The 10,658-nt window shown below is 48.4% G+C and overlaps 1 protein-coding gene across 2 annotated transcripts in view; it reads left to right on the top strand.

Moving 5' to 3' along the window:
• The window catches only part of akap12b (A-kinase anchoring protein 12b), a 55,561-nt gene that overhangs the window by 36,961 nt on the left and 7,942 nt on the right, over positions 1 to 10,658 (top strand). Inside the window, exon 1 of one of the 2 annotated variants that reach the window (XM_087805604.1) lies at positions 8,958 to 9,092. The exons of the other annotated variant lie outside the window; for it this stretch is intronic. Coding sequence (XP_087661730.1) covers positions 9,068 to 9,092 — 25 coding nt within the window. The 5' untranslated portion in view covers positions 8,958 to 9,067. Of the gene's footprint in view, positions 1 to 8,957; positions 9,093 to 10,658 lie in introns of those variants that run through there. 2 annotated transcript variants of the gene reach the window in all.

Genomic DNA, 10,658 nt, shown 5'->3' with positions numbered 1-10,658 from the left:
CACTACACAAAGATTGTGTCATACATGTACACAACACTACACAAAGATTGTGTCATACACGTAAACATCACTACACAAAGATTGTGTCATACATGTACAAATCACTACACAAAGATTGTGTCATACATGTACACATCACTACACAAAGATTGTGTCATACATGTACACAACACTACACAAAGATTGTGTCATACACGTACACAACACTACACAAAGATCGTGTCATACATGTACACAACACTACACAAAGATTGTGTGATACATGTACACATCACTACACAAAGATTGTGTGATACATGTACACATCACTACAAAAAGATTGTGTCATACATATACACATCACTACACAAAGATTGTGTTTGTAGGTTTCATACCTACACAAATATTGTGTCATACATGTACACATCACTACACAAAGATTGTGTCATACATGTACACGTCACTACACAAAGATTGTGTCATACATGTACACATCACTACACAAAGATTGTGTCATACATGTACACATCACTACACAAAGATTGTGTCATACATGTACACAACACTACTCAAAGATCGTGTCATACATGTACACAACACTACACAAAGATTGTGTGATACATGTACACATCACTACACAAAGATTGTGTGATACATGTACACATCACTACACAAAGATTGTGTCATACATGTACACATCACTACACAAAGATCGTGTCATACATGTACACATCACTACACAAAGATCGTGTCACACATGTACACATCACTACACAAAGATTGTGTCATACATGTACACATCACTACACAAAGATTGTGTCATACATGTACACAACACTACACAAAGATTGTGTCATACACGTAAACATCACTACACAAAGATTGTGTCATACATGTACAAATCACTACACAAAGATTGTGTCATACATGTACACATCACTACACAAAGATTGTGTCATACATGTACACAACACTACACAAAGATTGTGTCATACACGTACACAACACTACACAAAGATCGTGTCATACATGTACACAACACTACACAAAGATTGTGTGATACATGTACACATCACTACACAAAGATTGTGTGATACATGTACACATCACTACAAAAAGATTGTGTCATACATATACACATCACTACACAAAGATTGTGTCTGTAGGTTTCATACCTACACAAATATTGTGTCATACATGTACACATCACTACACAAAGATTGTGTCATACATGTACACGTCACTACACAAAGATTGTGTCATACATGTACACATCACTACACAAAGATTGTGTCATACATGTACACATCACTACACAAAGATTGTGTCATACATGTACACAACACTACACAAAGATTGTGTCATACATGTACACATCACTACACAAAGATCGTGTCACACATGTACACATCACTACACAAAGATTGTGTCATACATGTACACATCACTACACAAAGATTGTGTCATACATGTACACAACACTACACAAAGATCGTGTCATACACGTACACATCACTACACAAAGATTGTGTCATACATGTACACAACACTACACAAAGATTGTGTCATACATGTACACATCACTACACAAAGATCGTGTCATACATGTACACAACACTATACAAAGATCGTGTCATACACGTACACATCACTACACAAAGATTGTGTCATACATGTACACATCACTACACAAAGATTGTGTCATACATGTACACAACACTACACAAAGATTGTGTCATACATGTACACATCACTACACAAAGATCGTGTCATACATGTACACATCACTACACAAAGATTGTGTCATACATGTACACATCACTACACAAAGATTGTGTCATACATGTACACATCACTACACAAAGATCGTGTCATACACGTACACATCACTACACAAAGATTGTGTCATACATGTACACAACACTACACAAAGATCGTGTCATACACGTACACATCACTACACAAAGATTGTGTCATACATGTACACAACACTACACAAAGATTGTGTCATACATGTACACATCACTACACAAAGATCGTGTCATACATGTACACAACACTATACAAAGATCGTGTCATACACGTACACATCACTACACAAAGATTGTGTCATACATGTACACAACACTACACAAAGATTGTGTCATACATGTACACAACACTACACAAAGATTGTGTCATACATGTACACATCACTACACAAAGATTGTGTCATACATGTACACAACACTACACAAAGATTGTGTCTGTAGGTTTCATGAGTTTAACACGTCGTCAACAGTAACGAAGTCTCAGCCCTCGGCTCTGAGACCCCCAGGACCCCCCGGGACCCACTCGTCTCACATCTTTCCCGGCATCAGGGGATCTAATCTGCTCCCCCGGGCGCTCCGGGGCTGAGAGACTGGAGCAGGAATGCGACTGATCCTCATCCTCCTGCGTCCTCCAGAGTCTCCGGACCTTCATGCTCACCTGTCCGTCAAGCCGGTGTCGGCGCTGCCAAGAATGTGTCGAGATGAATCGACCCTCAGACACCAGATCTGGAGACGTTTAGGGGTTAGGGTTAGGGTTTAGGGGTTAGGGTTTAGGGGTTAGGGTTAGGGTTTAGGGTTAGGGGTTTAGGGTTAGAGTTAGAGTTAGAGTTAGAGTTAGAGTTAGGGGTTAGGGGTTAGGGTTAGGGTTAGGGGTTAGGGTTAGGGTTTAGGGTAGGGGTTAGGGTTAGGGTTTAGGGTTAGGGTTAGGGTTAGGGGTTAGGGTTAGGGTTTAGGGGTTAGGGTTAGGGTTAGGGTTAGGGTTTAGGGGTTAGGGTTAGGGTTAGGGTTTAGGGGCTAGGGTTAGGGTTTAGGGTTAGGGTTGGGGTGAGGGGTTAGGTTTAGGGGTTAGGGTTAGGGTTAGGGGTTAGGGTTAGGGTTAGGGGTTAGGGTTTAGGGTTTAGGGTTTAGGGTTTAGGGTTAGGGGTTAGGGTTAGGGTTTAGGGTTAGGGTTAGGGTTAGGGTCTCCAGACCTGATGGGTTAGGGTTAGGGTTAGGGTTGGATCGTAACGTCTCTGGATCTGGAGGATCTGGAGACGTTTGTCTCCGGTTCTGGACGATCTGGAGACGTTTGTCTCCGGATCTGGAGGATCCGGAGACGTTTTGTCTCCGGGAAAAATCTCCAGATCAAGTGGAGGTTGTTGTGAAAACAGATCAGGACTTTTGAGAAACTAGATCGACGGAACGCGGGTCGAGATGACCCGGAGATCACTCAGGCGTTACACAACTGTTGAGCTGTTTTACGACGTAAACGTGATCCTTCACAGACGCTCTGACCTCCAGGAGGTCTCGCCGAAGTGTGTTTTCAGAGGCTGCTGCTTAATTGCCGAAGTATTCCAGGAATGCAGGCCGGAGAAGATTCAACAGACGCAGGAACGCTCGCTCCACTGAACTATAACTTGAATACACACCTGCTAGATACTCACACACTGATCAACACACAGTGAGTCGGCAGAACGTGACGAGTTTACGGTTCTTTCTGAAAACACGATCATCGATCAAAAACCACGACGAAGAAAGTGGACGAGATGATGCTTCGAGGGTCGATCGACCGCCTTCTTTACCACGAGAAGTTCTTAAAGCATCGATCATGACGACCATTTAAAACAACTCATAAGTTATAAATATGAGTCATGTTGACTTTTATAACCAGGATCATAAGGTGGTCTAAAGTATTAAGGTATCAATAAAACATCAGCATCTTAAACGACAACTGTCTCTCTTCCTCCACACCTTCATCACCAGGTTTTCCTTTCCCAGTATTCCCCTCCTTCCTTGACCCGTGACCTTCCATTCCTCGCCTCCTTCTTACTCCTTCTTTCTCCTCCTGCAGCACCTGTTCCGTCTCCTTATCTTCACTCACTCTGGACTCTCGCTTCGACTGTTCTTCACGCTTGGTTCCTCAACATCCTTCAGAAGAACGTTCACCGTTCGTTCTGGAACTTCATCACGTCTTCTTCGAATGTGACTCTTGAGCAGGTTTTTCTCTCGACGAGTCAGTCGTGACGAAGAGAATCCTGTCGAATAAAACGACATATTTGACGACTTCAAGGTCATCTTCTGGGTTTGAAACATACGGAGGTCGTTACGAGTGTGAACGGTTGTGTGTGTCTTTGTGTGTCCTGAGACGCACTGGCCTCCTGTCCAGGGTGTCCCCCCCCGCCTCTCGCCCATAGAAACTGGGACTGAGACTTCCAGCACCCCCCTCTGGAATGGGATTTGATTGTTAGGTGAGGTAGAACTTTAGTGATCCCTCAGGAGGTCTCTTCAAACATCTTCTGGTCGGTGCTGAGGTCCTGTTGAGAGTGTGTTGTGTATCAGCAGAACGTCAAGGGAGACCAGATGGTTTTTTGCTGACGTACGATCATGTGACGAACGAGTAGTTCCTCCCGAGAACATGCGTGTAAACGTTCACGTGTTCACTGAACCTCTGCCTCTTGGACACGTCAGCGGACGTTCAGACGAACACCGTGTCACGGCGCGTCCGCCGATGACCGAAGAAAAAGGACGGAAGGCGCGAAGGATGGAACGAACCTCGAGGAAACGCGTGAGAGGAAGAGGAAACCGATGCCGTTTCCTGTCCGACTTTCTCATGCGTCAGGAGGAAGGCAGGAAGTGGACGATGGAGCGAAGGATTAGAAAAAAAGGATTCAAGAGGCAGAAAGAAAAGTCTGTCACTTCTTGGAAATCTCAGGGCGTTTTTTTTCTTCTCCTCCTGCTTTCAGCGGATGATGTCATTCACATCCCCTCGGACAAAAGCCCCCCCGCGACCCCCTCACCCCGCCCACGCTCTCAGGACCCCTCCTCGAACATTCCTGCCGGATCCCAGTGTTTTGGGAGCGAACTGTGACTTCCTTGATGGATTGTTTTGAAGAGTCAGCTGAGAACCGGGTCAGAAGACGGATCTAATGGCATCAGCGTAATCCGATTTCCATTGATTTTCGGATTAGTGGAAATTGAATAACGACCACCTTAACTCCGCGGGTCTCCATGAGTCACATGCGCTTCACACACACATGTACACAACTCTCAAGAGTGACTCACACACAGGAAGTCGGAGGGAGAAGATTGTTGATGAAGGGGTGAGGAGGGAGTGAGGAGGGAGTGATGAAGGGGTGAGGAGGGGGAGTGAGGAGGGAGTGATGAAGGGGTGAGGAGGGAGTGAGGAGGGAGTGATGAAGGGGTGAGGAGGGGGAGTGAGGAGGGAGTGATGAAGGGGTGAGGAGGGAGTGAGGAGGGAGTGAGGAAGGGGTGAGGAGGGGGAGTGAGGAGGGAGTGATGAAGGGGTGAGGAGGGAGTGAGGAGGGAGTGAGGAGGGAGTGATGAAGGGGTGAGGAGGGGGAGTGAGGAGGGAGTGAGGAGGGAGTGGTGAAGGGGTGAGGAGGGGGAGTGAGGAGGGAGTGATGAAGGGGTGAGGAGGGAGTGAGGAGGGGGAGTGAGGAGGGAGTGATGAAGGAGTGAGGAGGGAGTGAGGAGGGAGTGAGGAAGGGGTGAGGAGGGAGTGATGAAGGGGTGAGGAGGGTGTGAGGAGGGGGAGTGAGGAGGGAGTGATGAAGGGGTGAGGAGGGAGTGAGGAGGGGGAGTAAGGAGGGGGAGTGAGGAGGGAGTGAGGAGGAGGGAGTGAGGAGGGGGAGTGAGGAGGGAGTGATGAAGGGGTGAGGAGGGGGAGTGAGGAGGGAGTGATGAAGGGGTAAGGAGGGAGTGAGGAGGGGGAGTGAGGAGGGGGAGTGAGGAAGGAATGATGAAGGGGTGAGGAGGGGGAGTGAGGAGGGGGGGAGGAGGGAGTGAGGAGGGAGTGAGGAGGGGGAGTGAGGAGGGGGAGTGAGGAGGGGGTGAGGAGGGAGTGAGGAGGGAGTGAGGAGGGGGAGTGAGGAGGGGGAGTGAGGAGGGGGTGAGGAGGGAGTGAGGAGGGAGTTAGGAGGGAGAGTGAGGAGGGGGAGTGAGGAGGGAGTGAGGAGGGGGAGTGAGGAGGGAGTGAGGAGGGGGAGTGAGGAGGGGGAGTGAGGAGGGAGTGAGGAGGGGGTGAGGAGGGGGAGTGAGGAGGGGAGTGAGGAGGGGGTGAGGAGGGAGTGAGGAGGGAGTTAGGAGGGAGAGTGAGGAGGGGGAGTGAGGAGGGAGTGAGGAGGGGGAGTGAGGAGGGAGTGAGGAGGGGGAGTGAGGAGGGGGAGTGAGGAGGGAGTGAGGAGGGGGTGAGGAGGGAGTGAGGAGGGGGAGTGAGGAGGGGGAGTGAGGAGGGGGTGAGGAGGGGGTGAGGAGGTGACATGACATGTGTGTCAGTGTGTTGAAGAAGATTCTCGGCGAACTTTAAATTCCCTTCCCCGTGATTCATGGTCCACTCAGCAGAAAGTGCTCGTGAAATATTCATGCCATGAGTCGCAGGGATCGATCCGGGGAGTCATGAGTCATGGCCGTCTCCACTTCCTGCCTCAGACCACCTGAGCAGGTGAGACCCCTGGTGTGAGACGGACCTCTCAGGCGTATTCAGAGCTGCTGGTGTTTACCTGAGGATTAGTCTGCATTCCTGCCGAACACAAGAGGTGGATCTAGAGGTCGTTGAGAAGGACTTCCATGGTTGTCATGGTCCAGACTAGAGCTCCTGAGGCTCCTTCACCCATGATGTCCTTAACTAGTGACGTCACGAATATATTACTTTTTTCTATTTGTAGAAACGAAACTCAGAGAAACAATAAATGTCACAAACAGTTGTTTAAGTAAATTAAAGCTTTTTATAAAGATCTTGATCTCTATGGTTTTAACATCGTCTGAAAGAAACGTTACGTATGTTTATCAACGTGTTTGTTTTCATCCATCCATCCATCCATCCATCTCTCCATCTATCTATCTATCCATCTATCTATCATCAATAAATCCATCCATCTCTCCATCCATCCATCTATCTATCATCAATAAATCCATCTCTCCATCCATCCATCTATCTATCTATCATCAATAAATCCATCCATCCATCCATCCATCTATCATCAATAAATCCATCCATATCCATCCATCCATCTCTCCATCCATCCATCTATCATCAATAAATCCATCTCTCCATCCATCCATCCATCCATCCATCCATCCATCTATCCATCATCAATAAATCCATCCATATCCATCCATCCATCCATCCATCCATCCATCCATCTCTCCATCCATATATCTATCATAAATCCATCCATATCCATCCATCTCTCCATCCATATATCTATCATAAATCCATCCATCCATCCATCCATCCATCCATCTCTCCATCCATATATCTATCATAAATCCATCCATATCCATCCATCCATCCATCCATCTCTCCATCCATATATCTATCATAAATCCATCCATATCCATCCATCCATCCATCCATCTCTCCATCCATATATCTATCATAAATCCATCCATATCCATCCATCCATCTATCCATCTCTCCATCCATATATCTATCATAAATCCATCCATATCCATCCATCCATCCATCCATCCATCCATATATCTATCATAAATCCATCCATATCCATCCATCCATCCATCCATCTCTCCATCCATATATCTATCATAAATCCATCCATATCCATCCATCCATCCATCCATCTCTCCATCCATATATCTATCATAAATTCATCCATATCCATCCATCCATCCATCCATCCATCCATATATCTATCATAAATCCATCCATATCCATCCATCCATCCATCCATCTCTCCATCCATATATCTATCATAAATCCATCCATATCCATCCATCCATCCATCTATCATCAATAAAACCATCCATATCCATCCATCCATCCATCTCTCCATCCATCCATCCATCTATAAATCCATCCATATCCATCCATCCATCCATATATCTATCATAAACCCATCCATCCATCCATCCATCAGTCCATCTATAATCAATAAATCCATCCATCACCAATCCATCCATCCATCCGTCCATCCATGTGTTCAGTTTTCTCTGTAAATCACTGTATTTAAATAAAGTTCTATTTCTATGCTTTATTTATTTAATATGATTGTTATTATTAAAACGTAACCAAACACTGTCTTCATGGAGCCCAACATCTAATGATCAAACTTCATCCTGGTGAGAGTGGGTGAGGAGGAGGTGATGAAGGGGTGAGGAGGGGGTGAGGAGGGGGAGTGAGGAGGGAGTGAGGAGGGAGTGAGGAGGGAGTGAGGAAGGGGTGAGGAGGGAGTGAGGAAGGGGTGAGGAGGGAGTGAGGAGGGAGTGAGGAAGGGGTGAGGAGGGAGTGATGAAGGGGTGAGGAGGGGGTGATGAAGGGGGGAGGAGGGGGAGTCAGGAGGGAGTGAGGAGGGAGTGAGGAAGGGGTGAGGAGGGAGTGAGGAGGGAGTGAGGAAGGGGTGAGGAGGGAGTGAGGAGGGAGTGAGGAAGGGGTGAGGAGGGAGTGATGAAGGGGTGAGGAGGGGGTGATGAAGGGGTGAGGAGGGAGTGAGGAGGGGGTGATGAAGGGGTGAGGAGGGAGTGAGGAGGGAGTGAGGAGGGGGTGATGAAGGGGTGAGGAGGGAGTGAGGAGGGGGAGTGAGGAAGGAGTGATGAAGGGGTGAGGAGGGGGAGTGAGGAGGGAGTGAGGAGGGAGTGAGGAGGGGGAGTGAGGAGGGGGTGATGAAGGGGTGAGGAGGGAGTGAGGAGGGAGTGAGGAGGGGAAGTGAGGAGGGAGTGAGGAGGGGGAGTGAGGAGGGGGTGATGAAGGGGTGAGGAGGGAGTGAGGAGGGAGGGAGGAGGGAGGGAGGAGGGAGGGAGGAGGAGGGAGTGAGGAGGGGGTGATGAAGGGGTGAGGAGGGAGGGAGGAGGGAGGGAGGAGGGGGAGGTCGAGCTCATTCAGAACAGCTGAAGACCGAGGGGGCGGGAACAGGGGTGGTCCTAACATGACATGTGTGTCAGTGTGTTGAAATGTGCGAGGAGATCTCACAACTGCACACACCGAGCGAGGAGAGCAGAGAGACTCATCTCTGAGTCTGAGGAACATCATCCACATCTACGCCCAGAGAACCTTCCATCACCTCTTTTCTGTTCGTCTACGGGACCTTTGGATTTTTACACCAATGCTGGGGACGATCACTCTCACAGGTGAGCGCGACCTTCGACCTCCTGCGGGTCCACGGCGAGATGTTGTTGAGATGTTGTTGAGATGTTGTTGAGATGTTGTTGAGATGTTGTGCTGCAGGGTGTGGTTCCAGAGATGAGCTTCATCGACGAGATGATGGAATGTTTTCTAGAGTGACTGATGAATGATTGTTGTGCCGTGAACCCCGTTTTAAACTTGAACCCCCCGGTTTCGTGGCAACATCGAGTCGTGAGAATCATCTGAGAAGATCTTTCTCTGGATCTTCCTGCGGAGAAGTTGAATCCACGTCTCCGTGTGACTCCAGACTTTCGGAGTTTGTGGAATTAACACATGAGAAGTGTCGAGTGCTAATGAAGGCCCCCCCCCCGAGGGCCACACCTTTGATGGAGGCCCGATGGGGGGTCAGTTTTGGGGACAGTTTGTTTTTAAGTCCATTGTTTGGCCTCGGACGGGATTAGCATATAATTGTTAAAGTTTGTAAACAGCACCTTATAAATCCTTCATAATCCAACAAAGATGTTTTTTTTTAAAAGCATCACCTGAACTTTAACCTCCATCGACTGCAGGCTGATTCCTCGAGAGTCGTGGTGTTTAAATGTGTGTCAAATATCTGACCCTCCTCAGAGAAAACTAGGGCGTTAGCTTCACCCCCCCCACCCCCCTCCCCAAGAAAAAAAACCCTGTTCCTCCACATCCTAACTGTCCCGTCCTCACCCCCTGCAGCCTCACCCCCGACATTCTTTCTGTTGCAGTCGTTATTCAAAACACCCCCCCACCCCCAGACCCCCCCACACTTTGCATTCACTCCCCCGCCCGATCCAACCGGTCTGGGGATCTTCACAGTTGTGTGTCTTTGGAGTTGAAACAGAAAAGAGACGCCAGGAGTCTGTAAAATCAACATGGTTCCTGGTTTATTGCACGACCTCGACCACAAGAAACCACGGTTGACAAGAGTCTGGACCTCGAATGAAACGGTGACGGGGGGTGACACCCGGGTGAGAATGAAACACCTCCAGGTGAGAAGATGTGATCTTGCCGAGTCTGGATTAAAAATGTGCTCCAAGTGTTTGGATGAAGTAAAGTGGACCCCCCCGCCCCCTATTGTGTTACTATCAGTGTGGGTCTTGGGGGTGTGTGGGGGTGGGTGGGGTCACCATCCATTCTCCTGTGCTGGAATGCGGGTCAAGGGGATTGTGGCGTATTTTAAAAGGAGGGGGTTCAGAGGCCCGTATTGTTTGGTTAGAGTTTCACTCATGCAAAGTCAAAACACGGTTGAACTGAAGCAAAACATTCTTGAACTCCCCGGACGTCTCGTAGAAGAAGCTTCGCCGAGGACGTCTCGGTGAAGCTTCGCCACGGACGTCTCGTAGAAGCTTCGCCACGGACGTGTCGTAGAAGCTTCTCCGAGGACGTCTCGTGGAAGCTTCTTCACGGACGTCTCGTGGAAGCTTCGCCGCGGACGTCTCGGTGAAGCTTCGCCACGGATGTCTCGTGGAAGCTTCGCCACAGACGTCTCGTAGAAGCTTCGCCGAGGACGTCTCGGTGAAGCTTCGCCGAGGACGTCTCGG

Source organism: Callionymus lyra, chromosome 13 (genome assembly GCF_982586985.1).
Source record: "Callionymus lyra chromosome 13, fCalLyr1.hap1.1, whole genome shotgun sequence".
In the NCBI taxonomy this organism is placed as follows: Eukaryota; Metazoa; Chordata; class Actinopteri; order Syngnathiformes; family Callionymidae; genus Callionymus; species Callionymus lyra.
Note: the sequence above shows the minus strand (reverse complement) of the source record. Positions and strands in the feature narration are given on the sequence as shown.